This window comes from Colias eurytheme, chromosome 26 (genome assembly GCF_061535395.1).
Source record: "Colias eurytheme isolate Ceu_HAF_F1 chromosome 26, ilColEury1 Martin Lab GWU primary, whole genome shotgun sequence".
Classification (NCBI taxonomy): Eukaryota; Metazoa; Arthropoda; class Insecta; order Lepidoptera; family Pieridae; genus Colias; species Colias eurytheme.
The window spans coordinates 255,403-278,621 of NC_143005.1; the positions used below are offsets into that span (position 1 = coordinate 255,403).

At 34.9% G+C, this 23,219-nt stretch overlaps 1 protein-coding gene and 3 non-coding genes across 7 annotated transcripts in view; 1 reads left to right on the forward strand and 3 right to left on the reverse strand.

Moving 5' to 3' along the window:
- The window catches only part of rg (A kinase anchor protein rugose), a 402,779-nt gene that overhangs the window by 205,166 nt on the left and 174,394 nt on the right, over positions 1–23,219 (reverse strand). For all 4 annotated transcript variants that reach the window (XM_090116635.1, XM_090116634.1, XM_090116633.1 and 1 more), the window contains exons 3-4: positions 21,214–21,340; positions 5,335–5,435 (exon numbers count right to left, since the gene is read on the reverse strand). In XM_090116635.1, the coding sequence (XP_089972761.1) occupies positions 5,335–5,435; positions 21,214–21,340 (228 nt within the window). The remainder of the gene's footprint in view (positions 1–5,334; positions 5,436–21,213; positions 21,341–23,219) is intronic.
- On the reverse strand, positions 14,771–14,843 carry TRNAA-AGC (transfer RNA alanine (anticodon AGC)). The gene has a single exon. It is a non-coding gene; the product is annotated as a tRNA-Ala (tRNA).
- On the reverse strand, positions 15,289–15,361 carry TRNAA-AGC (transfer RNA alanine (anticodon AGC)). The gene has a single exon. It is a non-coding gene; the product is annotated as a tRNA-Ala (tRNA).
- TRNAA-AGC (transfer RNA alanine (anticodon AGC)) lies at positions 17,237–17,309 on the forward strand. Its single transcript has one exon. It is a non-coding gene; the product is annotated as a tRNA-Ala (tRNA).

Here is a 23,219-nt window from a genome sequence, read left to right on the forward strand (position 1 = left end):
AAAATACAAAGTTATCATTGTTATTTTTTTTTAATCTCTGGCATCTTCAAAATAACAAACGTAAAGTTACGACTTTTTGGATATTAACTATAAAATATACAACCTATACGTCTACCGTGTTAGAATTTTGAAATATGCGATGGTTTTGAAATAAACAAGAAATACTTGAAATTAGCGCGCGACCAGCCAATATAGCGAGAGCCGCCCTGTACCTTCCTACCCCGATCGCTGCACGAGTCATTCCCGCTACGGCCGTCACACGGGGAACTTGTGTCGCTCGCGCAATCGTAAAAAAGGGTGACAACACGATAAGACAAAATGAGACAAATGGGGACAACAAAGAAAATAAGAAGAAGAAACATAAAGGTTGGAGGAAAAAGAATGCTTACAATTGGAACAAATTAATGAAGTAAGTTGGTTTTATTTTAAATTTGATGATAATTGTATTATAGACGATGTTTGATATGTACCCCTGTTTTAAGTACATAACGAATGTGTAAGATTTTTTCATTTATAGCATAAATAATCTGTTCAGAAATCCGGAATCCAGAAGGAAAATAAACCCACTGATTGTTCACAATGTGAATCCACTCCTTCGTAAGTACCTTTATTCAGTCAAAAATGTATGTTATCAAAGCTCTACTGGTTTTATCGCATGATTCCATTTTTAGCAAAAAGCAACAAAGTGCAAAGAAATAAAAAATCATGGTGAACTTAGTGGAAGTATGGCGGACATAATATGGAACAGGAGCTCATTGGAGTAGTATTATATTTAAAAAAAATACGAAATAATTTCAAGAATTACATTTCTTAGAAGGTGGTAGATAAGTATGTTGTATAAAGAATTTGATGTTGATATTTATTTCATTTATACTTACTACACCTGTGCGGGAAATTGCTTAGTAATAAAACAGGTTTATATTCATATTTACATAGTAATGTGAGTTTTCATTTCGAAAAATTTTGTGTAAGTATATTAAATTGAGCTCCTGGGTGATCTGGAAACACAATTGGGCCCGGAAGATGGCGCTGCAGTCACTCCTCCTAATGACATGAACCGATTTGGATGAATATTTGTGTGCACATTTCATTTTTGTGGGATGATTGGTTGATTCGCTTTCACATTAGCTAATATTATGTATTTTTGTTGTTAGAAAGTAAACTTGATTTAATGTTTATAATACATTATTATTGGTATAAATAAGCCAGTGTTCGTCTCACATTGCTGTACCTGCCTACCTACCCTACCAGGGCCTAACTTTGTTCTGGCTATTTTATTTTGATTATTTGTAATGAATAATTACAATTATAATAGAGTGCAAAAAATAAATACATGCGTCAATATATTTTGTGATTTTTTTAAACAATTTTTTTATTTAAAAAAATATCATTCCGACCGCGGCTTTGCCCGCGTGGAATTAGATTATATCGTGAATCCTGTCTTATCCCATAATTTGAAAGAAGTGTTCAGTTCGGATAAAAGTATCCTATGTGTAAATCCAGGCAATTAGCTATATTTTATCAAAATTGGTAATGTAGTCTTGACGTGATTAAGTAACAACTAACAAAAAAATATACAAATTAACATCCAAAGTTTCGCATCAGTTTTACTGTATTAGTGATATCTTCCACTCTTGACTTTGACTGAGAAGAATTAGGGTTTATAACTTCTTTCAGAAATATTACCTTTCATTTCTGGGCATGACGTAATAATATCTACGTCAGCATCAAATTCTATCTAAATCCATTCAGTAGTCCGCGTTATTGAGTACCATTTCATTTTTTCAGAGTAACAATATTTTTTGTTATTTTAAAGATTATTTATAACCTGTATTATTTTGTAATAAAGTAAACATTACGAAATAATAAAAATTATTAATAATGTCTAAGTAGTTGTTAAAAAGAAGATTATTTATTTATAAGCAAGAAAATAAAACCAATAAATCAACAATTAAATATATGTATAAGAATATTATAACTGTATGACGACTCCATACATGTTTGTCCCGAGTCGGCTAGCGGCAGCGCGGCGAGTTTGCAAGAATGACTTCGCGCACACCCGCGTTCGCGATAGCGAGCTATTAGACTCCGCCCGCCAAGCAGTAGATTTTTTTTTGTGTATCGTCTTAAGGTTTTATGTTAATTTTACGATAGGTACCTACCAAAATTAGTTAAATTCATAAATTTATAAGAAGACTTAACGTGCAAAATTAACTAAAGTATAAATGTTAGATTGTAACGATGCCTTTAAATTATTCAATAAAAAAACAGGTTATTCTTTTATGAGCTTGGTACAAGATGGATTAAGTTTTTGATTATTTTTACATTAAGATACAAGTTATATGTGTGAACTGTGACATAATTTTCATGTGTGTTCAATATACAAAAATAAAAAGTTATAGTTGCAATAATAATAATTAGACTGCGTAAAGTACCTATAACCAATAACGGAGAGAACTCACATAAAAAATTATATAAATATCCCTTGAGTATCCTCTTTTGATAATTATAACTTATAATAACAAGGACTATTTCATAAACTAAAAAATAACATTTTAAAGGAGGTCAACGAAGGGCAGACGTCTAGTAACCCGATACTAACGATTGACAGCCAATAAAATAAATCAGAAACAACTTCGATTGTTTTCTTTGAGCGCTAATTGCTATCTCTAAAATTATCGAATATCCGACATCGAGAGCGTTGTATCAGATCGTATTATTGTGCTCATAACGATACAATAAGTACGCGAGCCAAATAAACGACCTTAGATTAAGGATTGGTCTCCGCGCGCGCGCTACGACTAGATACCGCCCCACCTAAAAACAATAGCTCTGCGAGTGCGGCAACTCATTTCTGTAGTGTGTGTTAGGCAATTTGTAAGGACGCTAGTGTGTGTGAAGAATTGTGCTGCCAGCTACATAAATTTTACCTCATAAATGGGAAATCGGGCATCTTGGAAAGAAGTTTGAAAAATATTTTTTTCATCCTGACCTGGCCGGGAATCGAATCCATGAACATGCGACTCAAATCCACTTGCGACGCTACTATACTATAGTCACAAAGGTTGTTTAAAAGTAAAAAAGCGGAAATAAAAAAAATAACACATTATATGAGTCAGTTAAACATGGTTAAACAGAAATAAATTATTGTTATTATACTTTTTTATATATGTGTTAGTAATAGTATTGAAAAAAAAGTTCAAATTATTGCTAAAAGATTTCCTCAACCACGTGTATTTTTTTGGATATGCAGTACGGCAACACTGAATGGCGTCGTATTTTCGTAGACAAAATTTTCGATTTAAAGTAGAAATTTCGAATAATACGATACTTAGTGATGGTACGTGATTCCAGTGTCTTTCTTATTTTTTGTTGTATTATTTTTAAATAGTTTTATGACACAAAGAGGCATTTTACTTCAGATTTTGTTCAAAATCTTTATAAACTATCGGTTCGCCCTCTCCACACAATGCTTGTGACACGACTGGCTTGGGTACGCCGAATTCGGCGTACTATTAGTTGCCGCATTTTTCAAGTACGCCGGCGGTATCTAGTCGTAGCGCGCGCGCGGAGACCAATCCTTAATCTAAGTAAACGACATTAGCATCGAGCTCATATTGAAAGTAATTATCAACAAATTCAGTCGTGATTGTGTATGGTAAAGCTGAGTATCGACTTCGCGCTCCAAGAGGTCGAACATTGGCGCGCGCTCCAGCCGCGTGAAATGGATACCAGTTTGGAACGCGCGCCAAAATGTTCGTTGGAGCGGTCGAACGCGGAGCGGTCCGTTCCGTCGGGTGTCGGTTTTTTACCGCGCATCAAACGTGGCGCGCGCGCCAATGGAGACGGGTTTGTCGTATTTTTTGTGTTTGTTGCGCTCCGAATAATAATTCTGGGACTATCCTTGATAATATAGACTGCTTTGAAACTCTGAACAGGTATTGCAAGCTTGTCTCTAGCCTTTCAGTCACTGTAATAGCTTCGCGAAACTGGGTGTCCATTTTTTTCACCTTTGGCTCTATCAAGTTATGCAAGTAATAAAAATCTTCTGTAGACATTCTTTTGAAGTTTTTTATTGTGTCTTCTATCACTTCGAACTGCATGTCTCTTATAAGTGTCACTCCATACTGCATTTTTTTTCGGTACAGCTCTTTTATCCACCAACGCACTTGACGTTTCTGTTTTTTCTTTTTTATTATGCTGTGTATAATAATTACAATAGCTGCTGCTGCTCGTACACGACGCTTCCATGATGAACGGTCAAACACTGGAACAGTTGCCACGCGCGCCAGGCGCGCTTAGTTGATATACTTCAATTATTTGGAACGCGCTCCGCGGAGCGCACTCTCGGCGCGGTCATTCATGGCGCGCGCGCCAGGAGCGCGAAGTCGATACCCAGCTTAACAGGCAATCACCGCACAACGGGTCTGTTAACGTTATTCAATTACATTAATATTTATACCGTACGATCCATTCGACGGGAATGTTAAAGAGAATTCGCGAATGGTTCGACGCAGGCTAATTGCATAGAAAAACTGGGTTAGCACGAAATAACACGACTGGAACAAAGGCTGGGTCGGCTAAAACAGCGCTAACAAGTAAAACATTAAATTCAAATCGAAATGCAAAGTTAGCACGTGCCAGCGGACATGAATAACAAATATACATGTTCCGCTCGGCCAACATTGGAAAAGTTTCGCTGACCGGCAACTGGGGATTGCGAGCTCGGATTTAGAATCGCCGCTAACAACTATTATTTATGACGTTAATTATCTATTATAGAAATTTGAAGTGGAAATACTTTGTGAACAAGAATTAACTCAATGTAATTTCCAAAACAAAGCAATTAAAAGCAAAATTAACTCTGTGAAAAGTGCATAAAAACTATAATCCATTATCAGTATAACAGTCCAACAGTCCGGCTTTGTGTACACGAGCCATAATTCTCAGTGAGCGGAACATTTGTAATCCCATCTATAAAGAAGATAAAGCCGGTTGCATTCGAGCCAGCAGATAAATTCCGCAGCCTCCCCCGCATTGGCGACTCGGCGGTACCAGGGCGACACGAGGCCGAGCAGATCGCGACGCGGCTGAATGCGACGGCGCTATTGCAAGTTCGGTTGCACCGCCGCGAGAGCTCTTTAAATTTGCATCTTTGAGCGAGTGCAAGCGGCAATTAAGCGGCTATTCCTCGCTGTTTATGTTTGCCGCATATTTATTGGCATTTTATGTTAATCCTCCTTTTCTTGTTAAATGAAAACGAGTCATCAAGAATAATTTCCAATAAATAATTGTTATTAAATTCTATTTTGACCTATGAATAAAAGCTCTTACCCATTTTCCATTGACAGCTTTCATAGCGTTGAATAGCTGTTTGAGTTCCTTTACTGTGACACTGTAGCTGGCCAGCACGCCTAGCATCTCTATCAATAGGTCTGAAACAAGCGAAAATATTGAAAATTAATAACAAATAAAATTATAGGCGAAGCTAGAGACAATTTTGATATTGGCATTTTCTTCTAAACGTAAAACACCTATTAGCAATTCAAAACACTTATACCCCATTCGCTCAAAACCAGCAATCAACTAGCATCGCTATCCCAACAGAACGAATGTAAATCGACACTCTAAAAGTCAATAGTGATTATCGCATGAAATATTTACCGTGAAACGGTAAGAGCAACTCGCTAACTATGCAAATTGTCGTTTTACATAATGAAAACCGTCGCTCTCGTATCGTGTTTCAATTTACCGGCTTTCGGCGGTTACGTTTAACTATCCCTCGGCGGGCACATTAGCCATTCCTATCGAATTAATAATTCAAGCGAGACATCGCAATGTCGGACGCGAGAAACCGTCGCCGTACTGCATTATTTGGCACATTGTTGGCGCGCTTGAGATGCAACTCAACTCACTCACGCCACACCACACGTTCTGACCAACTCGATTTACTCATTGTTTACTTTGTATCATATAAAGTTATTTCTATTTGAACAGTAAATAGACACAGTTGCATTTGTTATCCAATTCTTGGTGAATTTTTACTTTTCACGTGTCTGAAATAATAACTATGAAAACTAGTTTAATTTTTCAAGCTTGAAAGCTTTGAAAACATTGAGCTACCTTATTTTATCATAATTTTAACAAACTATTCAAACTAAACAATGTTGATCAAATTCAAGTTCATTTTCTTATTGCATTCAATTTAATGCATTGTAAATGACGTACCAGGAACACATAATGGTGAGGGTATCATCATTCGGCGTAACTGCATAATCCGCTGCAGTCGGGCCGGGCAGGCGTGACTCGGACAAATCCATTTAAACCCGTATACTCGCTCAAAGCCAGCTCTAGTAACTAAATCTAGCACTAGTGTTGACGCGTAGGTACTAATAAATTTAACTAACATTTTGACATAAACCATATTATAGCATTCATGTTGAAAATGTTTAGTCGACGGTCACAAACGTAAATTAACTTAGGTGTATGAAGTTCAAATATCATATTATGATTGACAATTTGTAATATGTAGGTACCAAATAAATGAAGTTTGAATTTTACAATACTAAGGTCGAATATGGCTCTTCAAAAGTCTTGTCCATACATGAGCTCTCATAAAATATACTGCTATGCATACATACGGAAATAAGATTTCATTTTTCAATATTCAACTGTACCAAGATATTCCTTTTATTTTCAGTGTGACCTTTTTGTTATCAATTTCTAATGGTAGACGAATGACAGTAATCGATCAATGCATGTACGAAGTTTTTCCCCTCGAAAAATAAATTTGTTTCCAAGTTTTAAATTTCTTTCCTTTTTATATTTCGGGGCTCATATATTTCCTCAATTTTACACAAGCAGAGAAAGTTAGACTGAATTAACATTCCAATAGAAAACTATTGAAATACAAGTTACATTCCTAGTTCTTCTATTATTTTGCAAATGTTACTAATCATAATATATTTATGGTGACATAGGAAAACATAAAAAGCTTTTATATAAGCTTAGTTGATATGTGAAGGTTTTCCGCTTGTTAGTTTTATATAGTAACACACACACGCACACACATAGTACGTCGTAAAGTACGCAATAAACGGGTATTCTTCACGACGAATGAAAGTGGCTTTATTAGTAAAACGTGACCTACCTTAGATCTCATTCAGTTAATATTATTGCCGTCTTTTATATTTCTGTACGTATTTCGCTCGTTTCCCAGAATCCAAGGGAGGATAAGATAATGTATTACTAAGCGTTAGGCCTGTTATATTAACCGTCATACTTAAAATGTATTCCTATTTATATTTGTGCAGGTAATTAGCTACTTTTTTCTATTTGATGTACAAAACCATATAGGTAAGGTATAATGTCTAAAAATGTAATAGTGATAATAATTTTTCTGTTCCCTTACTTAACTATTTTTCTATCCACTATGTATTTTGTAGTACTAAAATAAAAGAAATGCAAAAACGTTCGTTTTAACATGCGTTTATTTAAGTGAATTTGTTTCTAGGTTCAGTTTAAAATGTAGTTTCGTTTCGTGAAATACATTCGTCGTGTGAACGATTTGCCGATGGAGGCATTACCGAGTAGCTAAGCGGATTTACAATTTTGTCGCTAAATTTTGTACACGGCCGTCCTATTTGTTGTGTGAAGGTTTTAAATTTTCACTTAGAATTACACGTAGATAAGTATACAATTGTTTTCAATAAACCTGACCGTGGCATAAGAAGCTTAGAAGCTTTTAATTTTTAATCAATTTATTCACAAAAGTGGAAAGTCGGATTACATTATTAGATTTTTACCAAAATATATTAGGTCCTTATACAGGAAAATGTATTTTAATATTTAATAAACTTCACTATTAAAATTACACGGGCGGAGTCAGAGCGAGCAGCATGTGAGCAATAAAACACTTATTAAGTAAATTTCCGTCAATATGAATAACAAATTTATTCTACTTATATCTGATTCAATAAAAACGTATACACCAATTGATCATAGCAAACATCGTGACGAGTCAACAAACGATCGCGACGAGCAACCAATGATTGGAAATACGACGTAATTTAGTTTCCGAAAGCCTTTTCAGATACTTCATTAGTCGAGCCAACAACCGCCATTCATTCAAAACGAATCATTTGGAATTCTTAAAACGACGCAAATAGAACATAATATTATTTTTTTTTTTTTTTTTTTTTATTTTTTTTTATTTATTGGTCTACAAAACTGGTTACAAATGTTTGTGATTTATTCTATTAATTATGTACTATCATGCAGTTGATTTATAACCTTCTGGATGTAGACACAGCATGCAAATTTACAAATTTCAATTGGATACCTTATCTATGTATAACAATAATTATAATAACTATTTATTTGATGAAATTTAATAATTTATTCCTAATTGAGACCAGAGAACCACTAAATATGTCTATTTCTGATCGGATACTATTTGCATAGGTACACATTCGAAACAAAGGTGCATGTTGACCAAGATTAGTTTTACTTGAAGCTGGCAGAAAACATAATCTGTTATGTAAACGAGTAGTGATACGCGGAACTGAAAGACAAATGCGCTCCAATACATCAGGACAATCTGCTTCCCCATGTAGAACCTTATAAAGAAATAAGATATCTGCTACTTTCCTGCGTGTATGTAAACCACTCAAGTTAAAGTACGATAGACGCTGGTCATAGGAAGTTAAAACCCTACATTTATGTTCTGAGTAACTAAGATAATACAAAAAACGTTTCTGAACTCTTTCAATTCTATCGGAATGGACTTGGTAACTAGGGCTCCAGACAGCTGAACAATACTCTAGTATTCCACGAACGAGGGTGCTATAAATTAAAATGGTAAGTTGAGGTTGTTTCAGGAATCTCATTTGTCTCGTGACGAAGCCGGATAATTGTGAAGCTTTTTTAACAATATGATCGTAATGGTTTCTGAAACTTAAAGAACTATCCATGATCACGCCTAGGTCACGAATAAAGCTCACTTCCGTGAGTGGTAAATTATTGATAAGGTAAGTTACGGGTGTTCGAATTTTCTTTCTAGAGAATGTAATGTGATGGCATTTATTAATATTTAAGCACATCTGATTATTTGTACACCATTTTTGTATATTATTTAAGTCTGATTGAAGTATATTAACATCTGTTTTATCCTTAATCGTTCTATAAACTTTTAAATCATCAGCGTACATTCTATAGTTTGATTGTATTACACGGGGGAGGTCGTTGATAAATATTAAAAAGAAGAGAGGACCGAGATGGGAGCCCTGCGGTATTCCTGATGGAATAGTATAGGGGGTAGATTTAAAACCTCGGATTGAGACAAGCTGGGAGCGGTTGCGTAAATATGACTCGCACCATCTTAATAAGGATCCGTGTATCCCCATATTTGAGAGCTTATGTAATAGAAGATCATGATTTACTAAGTCGAACGCCTTTCTGAAATCGGTGTACACGGCATGCACTTCGAGATTCTTATCAAGTGCTTCAGCTATATCAGATACATAACCTACTAGATTTGTGTTTGTTGATTTACGGGGCAGAAACCCGTGCTGGTTTTGATCAATTTTACATTTAATGTGGGCCAAAAGTTTAGTATTTACTATGTCTTCTAGAACTTTTCCAGGTGTACTTAGAATTGAGATAGGTCGGTACTGGGTAATCTCGTTTAATGAGCCTGCTTTGTGAATCGGAGTTAAGTGTGCGAGTTTCCAAGTAGATGGGAAGACGCTGATTTTTAATGATTCGTTAAAGATTAGAGTAAGTGGTACATATAGGCTTTTGGCACAATTTTTATAGAATATTGGTGGTATTGCATCGGGTCCTGGGCCTTTATTGGCATCTAAAAGTTTTAAGCGATTTAACACTTCTTTTTCAGATATCACCAACGTGCTAAAAGGGGCGACACCACTGTCTGTATCTGCATCATGCATATTTTTGGATAGTGTCGTTGAATTCGAAGAATAAAAATATACTGATTGGAAAAAATCAGAGAAAGCATTACATATTTCTTGACCACCTTTAACAACCGTATTATTAAAAACCATTTCATGTGGTAAATTTGTGCAGTTGCTCATTTTATCTTTAAAGAATTTCCAAAAATGCTTAGGACGATGACGTAAATGATCAGCCGCGTGATTTTTAAACTCTGAGTAGCAGTGGTCTAGCATGTCCTTACATCGCCTTCGAAGTAAATCAAACTGGAGCTTGTCTCTGAGATTCCCATATTTTAGGTATTTTGAATGAAACTTAGCTTTTTCTTTAAGAGATTTTATTAAGGGGCGACTAAACCATGTGGGATATTTTTCATTGCGTAGTTTGCGTACTGGAGTATTACTTTTAATAATATTTAATACAGTGTCATAGAAAGTTGTGACCATTTCGTCAACGTTGGAGGCGTTTGTCCATTGGGAAGTCCAGTCAACTTGTTCCAGTTCGAAATTTATTACTTCGTAATTGCACTTATAAAAATCATATAAAACAATGTCGCTATTTGGTTTCAAATGACGTTGAGATGGATTTTCTATATAAATTTTAAGAGCGGGATGATGCGCATCGATCGAAACTAAAGGAAAATCAGCATTATAGACGTTGACATGCGACGGCTCGCTGGCTAAAACTAAATCGAGAATACGATCATTTGAATTCGCGACAGCATTGCATTGTTGTAAATTGTTAAATGCAAGGGAATCGAGGAAATATGTACTAAGTGAACTACAACGGGAAGACGTTTTTAGGTAATTTAAATCACGATCGCGTTGCCATACTAATTCCCATAGATTAAAATCACCTATCACAAAAGTGGAAGAGCGCTGAGAGTTCACGTCATTATGTATGATTTGAGTAGTATTATTTAAAAAAGTTTCGAGGTACGACGAGTTAACAGGTGAAGGTATGTAAACAGCGCATATGTGTATTAAAAAACTATTATTAATTTTTAATGAGAGCCAAAGGTCTTCGCATGCTGATTCCCAGTTGGAATTTCTTATAACACGAAAACGGTTATTCACTGCAACTAAGACACCACCTCCATCTCGTTTATTCTCACTAGAAGAAGTTGACGATCTATCTCGTCTGAAAACATTATAACGATGGTCAAAAAGTTCATGGTCAAATACACTATTGTTAAGCCACGTTTCGGTTAAAATTATTACATCGTAGTTATTTAGCAATACAGACTTGTAAAATTCTTCTGTTTTGGTTCTGAGGCCTCGTACATTTTGGTAATAACATTTTAGAGTGAATTTTAAAATAAATACAGTAAAGAGAAAATATGTTGTTGCTAAAGTTTACAAGGTTTTTAGAAAATCTAAATTTTTTACCCACTTTGCTTCTGATTTAATATCCTTACGAATAAAAATGCGGGCATTCCTTATCCAAATGAAGTCGTATTTCTTTTCTTTAGCAGCAAGTCTAGTGGCAGCGTGAAGTTGTTTATTGGCAGGGCTGAGATGCTCCGAGATGAATATTGGCGACTTAGCACCAGCAAGGCCAATATGAGATGTGTTTAATTTCTCTCCGTTTTGGCGGTTAAAGGTTTTTACAGCGGCTAGGAAATCATCTCGGGTACGTTGGTTGTTCATTTTCAGTATAATATTGCGTGGGCGTTTTGATTCTGAATCCAACTTAGCTACTCTGTGGAAACCCGCGATGTAAGTGTCTTTTAGATCATACTTTACTGTGCTTGCTATTTTGTTTATAATGTTAAGAATATTTTCATTTCGTTGTTCAGGGACACACTGAATTTCCAAATTGTTGTCTCTAGTGGATTGTTCTAGCTGAGCCATTTTTGTATTTAATAAATTTAATTCAGACCTGAGAAATGAATTCTCGTCAAGAATTTTCGAAAGAGAACTTTCAGTATGTTCATTTATTTTTATTTGGTCGTCGTGTGCGTCTGATAAAAATTTTATAGACTTTACAGCTTCATCCAATTCTTCTCGCATTAAAGAAAATTGAGAGCCAAGATCCTTTAAGTCTTGTTGGACTTTAATAAGCGTGGAGTTATATTTATTTAGACATTTTTCTTGATTTTCGAATCTTGAATTCATTTCATCACGGAGCTTGCGAATTTCCAATATCACCGTGTCATTGTCTGAGGTCGTCGGCACGGAGCTTACTGGCATTGCCATCAAATCTCTAGGAACTTTGTCGTGAACGGGGGTATTGGAGTTGTCTCCCACCTTGGGTCTGGAAGCCACGCAGACAGGGCACACCCATTTTGAACGTAAACCAGTTGTTTCATTAAACTTGACACAATCCTGGTGATATAGGTGATGGCAGTTTCCATTGGTGCATTTAATTCTTTTTTGGGTTACTAAAATATTCACATTACACGCTGAGCAGGCTACCATCATGCAAATTTAAGTTGAACAATAAAAGTAATAAAAATAATTCAAAAGTCAAAGTAGCACAGTAATAAATGCTCCAATACTTCGGTGTTTTACCGGTTTTTGTAAAAAAGCACACTAATAAATGCTCCCGGTTGATATTACGTTCTCAACTTGAGGGTATTCGAGAAAAGTCAGTATCATTCAACACAATTGTTAAACTTAAGTTTGTGTTTACCACTGTTAATTATTAAAACTTTTTAGGTTTTGATACACTGAAGGTAAGTCCTTTGTGATGAACACGGATTTAACACAATATTTACACTTATTACTTTTTAAATTAATTATGTTCGACTGAGTGTTCTCAATACGTATTGACACAAGAATTATTAGAATTAATTATTATACCTATCTATACCTTCTTCCTGGGAATATTGACGTATAGATATTATATAGTGAGGTTCTTCGTTTACGGCATGTAAGGTACCTACAAGCAGCAAAAAATGTAGTAATTTAAATAACTAGAAACACATTCGAGATGGTCACAAATAAGACAAGTTGATGGAAGCAAGAGACAAGAAATTAGGTTAAAGTTAAAATTAATTAGAAAATTTAGTAATCTTCCATTTCATTAAATCTACACTCTATCCCACGATTATTCTAAGTATTCCCGATGTAGATGACTTTCAAAACCGCCTGTCATTACGTAAAAAGCCATGTAGCTCGGACTGTGTATGCAAATGTCAACAATATCGTCACGTTATCTCGCCGTCCCGCTATCTCTCCATCTGAGCGGAGATCCGAAAGCTTGCGGCTTTCGTGAAATTCCCATTTCGTTTAAACTCCGCGATAAAGAGATTTATGTGAGACGAATGAAATTCAAAGCGCCCTTAAGATAACAGCTCTTAAGAATTAGTTGGGTGGATACGGCCGAGGTGCGCACCTACTGGGTACTGTATACGAATGTTATGTTCTCTCCAGATTAACGGTTAATGTTCGAAAGTTGTTCTGTAGAATATGTAATTCAAAAAGTAACTTTGTAATCAAAATCCTAATCTTCAAATTCTCAAGTCCGCGAAGACAAATGTACCAGAAGTAAGTGACAGATGGATTGTACATTATTAAAGTAAACGTTATGTATGATAGGATAAAGTTACGTATAACGTAGTATGTATTTTTCGTGTTATCCGAAAGGCAATTTTTCTTGTAATCTCTAAAAGGGCAAGGAGATTGAGCAAAGTCCCAGATGTACCAGGGCGCAATACATTAAAGGAGTACGCTCGTCGCGTTCATCTCATTCTGAAATAAAAAGGCGGGTGGCGGCGCTTAATGGCGGCCGTATTGTTCCAAACGTAATCCCGGAGTCGCTGAGGTGACTAATCCCGGTTTAATCCCGGAACAGGCCGGGATTGAATCCCGGCGAGTTAACCGCGGGAATTACTGGACTCGAACGCTTTATTGTATTTCTGTATTAAATTAAGTTTCCGCCACAATTATTCGCGCTGCTTTATTTCTTGCTTCTATTCTAAAGCGTAAATTATTTAATATTTGCCGTCGCGCTGGAACTCCATAATTTTACAAATTAATTCACAATTGTCACATTAATTAAACACATTGTCGCACTCGCATTATAGCGTACAGAAAGTTCAAACCAAATTAAAAATCATAATAAAAAAGCTACAGCTTCAGCGAATAAAATAATTATTTATGATATAATCTACATCATAATATATATAATCTACAAACAAGTTGTACGTTCATGATGAACCGTGCAATCTCCGTAGGCATCAAGTATAAAAAAAACAAATACTTTTTGAAAAAAGAAATATGCACACAACAATGACAGTCCGTTTGTAATGAAGTCAACAGAAAATCACCCATAGATTGTTCTAGAAACAATAGCAGCAAATGAACAACAAACATCACCTGTCCTTTGTTAGCGAACACATTGCGCGGTTTCACTAATTATTATCTGTGTCTATACATTCCCAATATTTGCCGTTTCCGCCATTTTACATATTAATACCTGTGTGACGTCACGCGGCTTCCTATTCGGGGATCTCTAATTAAGTTGATTATAATTAAATCGTGTACTGTGTCAATAACAATAAGCTAATAATTATGTTCGTACGTTATAATTCGATCGTCTGTACAAATAAATACAGTTGAGGTGTCTGTTAGTAATGCCGGAATAATAGTTTGGTTATTAAATTTATTATTCCATTAAAGCCTGCGTTTCACTATAAATCGGTATTAAAATGTTTATCTGAGTATCGTTAAAATGTTTCTACAACTGATCTTATAAGCAGTCGGACTAATTTACTTTCCTGGTAGCAAACTAACGAAGGTAATTGCAATCTTTGATCAAGTTTTATTTTAATTCAGTATTATATTGCATCATATTTGAATCCAATAAAAAAAATTGGAGGCGCCGGGTATCGATCCCGGTACCTCTCGCATGCTAAGCGAGCGCTCTACCATCTGAGCTACGCCCCCGGTTGGTTGTAACTCCGAAATTCTTATACTGAAGCAAACAATCTTACTTCGCGATTGTATCACCGCTAAACTGGAGTACGTGACATTATAGCATGCACAGCGCCTTTCACTTGCACACGTAATAACACCTTTTTACGCACTATACAAATTAAAGGCATTTTAGTTATTAAATACATTTTTATAGTTATTTTTTTTTGCATTGAGATTTGAGAAGAAGCTCAGGGTACTTAAATGTTTGAAAGATTTGATTATCAAACGCAAACCAGCATTGGAGGCAAAAATAATAATTACAGTCATATAATAAAAAACCTAAATGTTGAAGTTAGAGGGCCTTCCCAAGAGAAGTCCATATTATTTTAAATTTTAAATAGTATGCAGTAGGTACCAAAATGTTAAAAAAAAATCCTGATATCATATAAGAAATCTAAAAGAAAAAGATTCCAATTGGAGGCGCCGGGTATCGATCCCGGTACCTCTCGCATGCTAAGCGAGCGCTCTACCATCTGAGCTACGCCCCCGTTGCATAGACTTTATAAAAAAACGCCTTTATTCTGTACTTATCTAATTCTTATTACACACGTATTTATTACACCAATTTATATAAAACCGATAAGGCACGTTTGTATCTTATCCTAAGATTAATGCAATAAAAATTAAAATAACTGTATTAAATGATTTTCACTGTACTTATTGTACTGCACATCGTAACAACTATTTCTTGATTTGCAGAAAACCAAACTTATTCATTTGTAATGTTTCAGTTTAAATAAGTATAACAGAATATAATCACTTATATACCGTTGATTATTTTTCCGACCCTAATATCGACCAATAGAATTGCACCATTCGACGTCACGTGGTACAACCTACATGGTATTATACTGATAATTTTTTGAAAATTTTCTCTGGTCGTTGACGTCAAACTGACAGGTTCAATTCAATTGTGAAATTATTGGCCGACATTTGGGACGGAAAAATAATCTCCCGAATACCACAAGAGCTTCAAAATTATCGGGTATTTTCCGATAGGTTCGTTGCAAACAAATGAAGGAGTCAAGTTTTTAGTCAAGGTTAAAAAATCACGAGCGCGAAGCGCGAGTGATTTTTCCTGAAAAACTTGACGACTTTATTTGTTTGCAGGGAACCTTGAGGGAAATGCCAGATAATTTTGAAGCTCGTGTGGTATTCGGGAGATTATTTTTCCGTCCCAAATGTCGGCCAATAATTTCACAATTGAATTGAACCTGTCAGTTTGACGTCAACGACCAGAGAAAATTTTCAAAAAATTATCAGTATAATACCATGTAGGTTGTACCACGTGACGTCGAATGGTGCAATTCTATTGGTCGATATTAGGGTCGGAAAAATAATCAACGGTATATACCTACGCTTCAGCCTCAATCTATTTTTGTCCATGTTCTATATTATTCTTAACTCCTAAAATATGTTAGCAAGATGTTAAGGCCGTGTACGCGGTCCGTGCGCTGTTTGGCTGAAATATGTGATTTTTCAAACCAAATTGTCCATCAACCACTTATCTTACAAACATATGAATTACTAATAATTTTAGGAAATTTTATTGTCTATGTAGTTAGTTAAGAGTTTTTTTCAATTAATACATTATTTCTGAATACCATCAAGATAACTGAGCCGATGATTACTTGATTTCACTTTTAGTGTCAATTTCGAAGCTAAAAATATCTGAAATTGCTGACAGATCTAACACACAATTATTTTTAACTAACTGCAAAAATCCTTGTTAAAATAGTTAGTTAAAAGATTTTTTTATTTTGGACTCCTAAATTACGAAATTAAAATCCGAACAATGTGAATTTTTTTAGAAATTATAGTCGACAAAATGATTATTTTCACCAAGATATTTGACTTTATTGAATATAATTTATACATATTGCAATAAAAGAATGTCTTACTTATAAGATAAAATTTAAAAAATCAACTAAGGTACCTCTATTATTTTTCTACAATTTTTTTTAAAGTACCATAAAACACTGCGCGCGACCCGATTAAAATCAGTCGGCAGCGAGCCTTTCCAGAGAGAGGACATGTTGCTCGGCGCTCTCCTGTGGACCTATGCTGTTCATAGTAAAAGGATAGCGCAAGCCGCGATCTATCGTAATAGATCGCGGAGTTTTTGACTTGCGTTAAATAGAATATGCGCTCTTAAAGAGAGAATCATTTCGTATTATTCCGTAAACACACATGGGTTAAAAGCATTTCAAAAACAGAACGAAAGCTTAAACATTTGCTATTAAATAATAATGTATAGGCCGACAAAAGTGAAATAATACTCCGCAATGTCCTTGCCCGGGGCTGTTTCGCAAGGTTCTTTGGTATTAACGTTATGATATTTAATTTTATTCGTACAATCCACCGGGGGCGTAGCTCAGATGGTAGAGCGCTCGCTTAGCATGCGAGAGGTACCGGGATCGATACCCGGCGCCTCCAAATTTTTATGTGTTTTGATAAAATTTACACCGCCATAAAAATTTACCGTCTTTTGTTTTTATAGAGCTATATTTTAACTGTTAAACTTGGTGTTTAAAGTATAATCGATATTTTTTATTTTGCTATTATACTGATATGATCTATACTAATATTATTCTAATTGCCAATATCATGTTGAATTACCAACATATACAATCAAACTAAAAATATTTCTAAGTAATTTAAAGATAAAAACACATTCAATAAAAACGTTCATTATTTTTAATTTGACTGTAGGTATAAAAATTTAATCTCATATTATATAATTTTAAAAACAATATAAACCGTTGCAAAACTCTAGAATAACTCAACAAAAGACGCAAAATATTTAAGTCTAAAATAAGCTTATTAAAGTTCTCTAATAACTCGGGGCAACAAATTGTTTATTAATTACAACGCTACAAAGTTATGTCTATGAGGTTAAGATGAGACCAGTTCACTGACCCTCGTCGGTTTATGATGCCTTAGTATTCATGAGAAACTAACCCTCAACCCTTTGAAACCACGTCAGATGCACATTCCTTTTACTTTTTGTTTCCCTTCCATCCCTTGCGAAACTGAGACATTTTTGAAATTGAAATGGGAATCAGGTAGAGCTTTTATCACAAATTACATCCTATTCGGTTCTGATCTCTTGGTATTCGTGAGAAGTTTAAGATCTCACTTTTCTTTAGAGGGTTGCGTATGCTATTTATTTATTATACTTCATATTTTTTACAATTCCTTGACAGCCGATTATTCATTTGAATTGGAATTTCAGGTAAAATTTGTACACAACCGACGTTCTATTTTTATTTTGATAATTTGGTGTCGGTATCGTGAGAGAATTGGCATATTTTTTTATTATAATAATCCTTCAGGAATTTAAAACACCTTCTAATTTATATGATATCCTAGTATTATTATTCATGCGCTTATTGCTATCGATTTTGGGTGAAGAAAGATTTCTTTAGCTTTCTTTATCTTTTTAAGATATATTTTTGGAAAACAGCTCATCCTAGACCCAAGCCTTACCTACTTGGTTAATAAGGAAACCTAAATCTAACCATAACAAGTAAATACTCACTTTTCAATCGGCTCGGGCTGGGGTCATTTCGTTCCCCGTGAAATATTTATGTTATTGCCTATTCCATCATTTTTTTGATCCTTTATTTTTTTTATAATCAATAGGCCACACAGTGGTTTGACCACAATCCCACCTGATGGAAAGCGGCGATGTGGTCTACTTGGGTGCACGTCTGCCTAGGAGGAGCCTATTCACCCTAGCTTTGACCCAGGTTGTATTGTAATAGTGGTATTTTTAGAACTGTCCATGTTTTACACTAATTAAAAAACTGGCTATAAATAAAATAACTTCCCATGATATTTTTCCACTGCACTTCCTATGATTTCAAGATCTTTTCATATTGCCTGATATTTTTGTATATTATAATTCCATACATATAAAAAAGTAAAATATTGCCCATTATATAAATAGGATGAGAGAAATATTTTCTTAATAGCAAAAATTACATCTCCTCGTGGCTTATTATATCCTAGCACCCGTGTGAACGTTAAGACCCTTCGGATTTCTTTCATAAAAGCCAGAGACATTTTTGCCTCATCTTTTTGACTGAGGTGACAAGTGGCCCCATTCATCAAAAGATACCGTGTCAACGTTTCTATGTATAATAATGGTAAATATTTACTTAATCTTAAGATGATTTTGAAAGAAATATTAAAATTATTGTTTGTTTAAAAAAAAGATCCTATGTCCTGATAATTTTAGGTAGGTAAATGTTAGAAATCTTCATACACTAACTACGTTGACATATACCTCTACAATTCCAATAAGAATTTCAAATGTTCCAATTAATTTTCAAATGATAAGATATTGCCTGTAATTTGAAACAATAGAAGGCAATTAATTTAAAAGTTAAACGCGGTAGTAAATTTGAAATAGCGAGCGAGGGGTAATTTAAATTGAATACGTACTGAACCACACAGGGGAGAGGACTATTATATTTATTACGTAGTTACAGTTTATATAGAGACAAATTAACAATGAGAACGCATACGTTGTGAATTGTGATTATGATATAATTCACTGATTGTCACATTGTTGTTTGTTACTTGTTACAGTTTTGATAAAAAGTATACGAAAAATGTTTTGATTTGGATCCACAATTGTCAGCAACATAGATATTTTATTGGTCGCAGGCAGTTTGCGGCACGTGTTTACTGTTTACTTCCTTTCATGACTTTATTACTTTATTTGTAAAATCGCACGCGTCACATCCATTATACAGGTGTTCATTTACCGCGACACATTGACCCCGTTTTCTCGGAAATAGTAACGTCGGAAATAAAAAGCAAAAATTAAAAGGGCGACGTTACCAGGGCGGCATAAGAACACAATAGGTGAACTGTGATACATGTATACGGGCGTGGCGTCACTTATACTCAATTCTAAAGACTAGCAGGGAATTTAAACTCATCTCTCGATTAGGAATAATGTGAAGTTTTTTCATTTTCTTCTTTTTTTCACAACTGATCTTAAAATCAACTTCCTTCACCTTGTCGTTGAGGTACTGTTTATCATCGTTTCTATTACTTCATTCTAGTTTCTAATAATTCGTATTCGTATCGTAGGTATGTTTGATACTTTAGCATTTTAAAACATAGATACATAATTTGATCCGCTTTTTTTAAATAAATATTAACTAAATCAATTCACAAGATAAGCAAAAAAATGAGTATATAATTTTATCGTACCACATGATTGTATCGTTCCGGATCACGGCGTGCCGGATCCAAACACAGGTGCACAGTAAGGCCACTTTTGTTAAATACTTACAGCAAATCATAGAGACCGTCATAAATATTATTTTATCTCATAATATTGGTCATAAATCTAGTTATATTTTCAGGATGGTGTTTACCTCATCCTGAAAATGGCAACATTTAAAATGAAGATGTTTGCTTCCGTATGATAAAAGTGGGAAAAACACGTCTAGGTTTACCTATTTTGATGATTAATTAGATTAATTTATTTGCGTGTTTAAAATGCAATAAACGTAAGAACATAATTTTATTCACAATAATGCATGCTGATAGACTTACTTTTTATTTAGTAAAAAAAAATCTCCAGTGCCATTGATTTTTTTATGTGACGCAAAAACACTTTAAGAACACAAAAACTTCTTGAAGAAGCTAAAATAAATTCCTTACGCAAATCTTAATATTCCCAACGATACCAGGATCGTAGAAGTAATAATGGCAGTCGAAAAGATTAAGAAGGGTTTGTATTTTGTAAGAATCCCTATCCTTAAGGGCACGTCCCATTTTAAATGAAAAAATACAATCATGGGCCTTTAAAAACCGTATGGGGTTGGGAACCCCCGATGGGCGTGTATTAATTACACGATTTCTACTAGGAGAACATAAAATATGCGGAGGACCGAACGTAATCTATGGATAGCAAACAACTGTGTACCTAATATCGGGGTACTTTCAACTCCGTGACTTTTATTAAATAGAGTAACCCGCTTCTAACTTTTGGGACTGTTTTGAAACAATAAAACAGTTAAAAATTCACATTTTATTAATAATTATAATAAAATTGACATTTTATTAATAATTATAAGAAAATTGACATTTTATTAATAATTATAAGAAAATTGACATTTTGTTTACTTATAGGTATATAAAAAAGACTGAAAAACTTCAGTGCGGGATCACCACTGTTTTTAAAGATTGAGTATATCTAGCTATAAAATGAGCCGTATCGTCTAACTCGTAACACTACCATCAGTATCCCATAAACATTTACAATTTAACAAAATATCCAAATCAATATTGTATCGTAATAAGGGCGTGTACCCACCTGCGACGACTGTCTCGGCGCGCGGCAGCCGCTGCAGCACGTGGTGTATGAGCCCCACGTCCGTGCACGCCTGCAGGTTGCGCACGCTCTTGCGCAGGATCGCGATGAACACCGACCAGATCTCCGCCTGCAAGTGCACACAGTTTAGTATGGTTTGGGAGGTTGGGGACTATAGGGAAAACAAATAAAATACACAAATCAAAAACGATGACATGCTAAACTGTTTCACCCCGTAAATCTAAGGAGAGTCCACAATTCTATTAATTATATTATACTTATTGACTTCAAAAAAAAAATTAATTTAATTTTGTAAAACAGAAAAAAATTAAATATAAATAAACAAGAGCATTCATTATGTACGTACAGGAAATTGTAAAATTTTATAGTTCACACATTTTCGCGTGAATTTGTTACGAATCGATCGGATCGAAATTGTTCTATCCCCGATTGTAATCACCGGTATACATTTGGAGAGTACCGCAAAGCCTAGTTCCGTATAATTGAGGTCAAATTCAGACGCAGAGGCGCCTCGATGCTGGCGGATCAGTAACAAGACCGCAGAGCTCGCATAGCTTCATTCAGTCTTCATTTTGCTATAATCTGATTGTACTGCTGTTTTACAAATCTTATTTAATAAATCTTTGTTTTTACAGAGCTTAAATAAGTAATACCGTTACAGTTCATTTTCGTAAATCGATATTTTGAATACCTACACTAGTTTTTTTCTCAACCTTACCCTTACGTATTTATTTATTGCTTACTTTATTTAATTTTAATTAATGTTATGACTTCACTTTAATATGATGGAAGAATGCATGAAAGATGAATAATAATTGTCTATCACTTATACTAAAATAAAATAAAATAAAAATTCTTTATTGACAATAGAATACAACATTTTTAAATGCTGAAGTCTCTGACTCCCAAACTAGGTAAAAACCAGTATGTCAGGAGTCAGCGCCCTCTTCCAAAGAATATTCAAGAAATGCCAATAAGAAAAATAAAAAAAAATAAAAGTAGAAATTGTTTTTTTCGGCATGCATGTGTGTGTTTTAGTGTTTAGGCCTTGAATGTGTGTGTGTATTTGTGTGTGTGACTGCGTGTGTGTGTGTTGTGTGTATTTGTACTATATACAGGGTGTAATCGTTAAGTGTGCACAGGCAATTTTTCCGTATGTATTGTAATACTTCTATCTGTAGATAACAAAAAACTTTAAACTGATATCGAAAGAACTTATCCTAATGAGTAAAATGGCGGTAATAAATTTTTTAAAATAAATCAAGAAATATCAAAAAAAATATTTTTAAACCCTCCCTTTTTTTTTTTTTTTTTGTGTGGTGTCTCTCAATGTTAGCCAGAAGGGCTTCTACATTTTAACGCGGACGCGGGGGTGAACTGAAGGTTCACCCTGGTAGCGACATGCACAAGGGCGTCCCCCCTTGACGGGGACCACGAACCTCGGCTTGAGCTGTCGCTTGAGTGGAGGAGGCCAGAAGGGCCCTAATCGGACGGGTTAAACCCTCCCATACTACTTAAATGAAGTATGAAATATAAATATCCCATATATTACATTTAATATGAAAGATTTTAGCTTTCTTTTTCTTTTTTTGGTTTTCTGCTTTAATTACTCCGCAAATTTGAAGTGACATTTTCCACGTTTTTCCGGACATTTTCCGGACATTTCCCAGGCATTTTCGGGGGATTTTCCAGGCATTTCCACGCATTTTCCGTACATTTTCACGCATTTTCCGGGTATTTTCCAGATATTTATCAGGCATTTTCCGGACATTTCCCTGACAGCCTGTAAATGTCTGGAAAATCCCCGGAAAATGCTCGGAAAATCCCCGGAAAATGCCTGGGAAATTCCCGGAATATACCTGGAAAATATCCGGAAAATGCGTGGAAAATTCCGGAAAAACCGTGGAAATTTCCGGAAAAACCCTGGAAAATGCGTGAAAATGTCCGGAAAATATCCGGAAAATGTCCGGAAAAGCGTGGAAAATGCT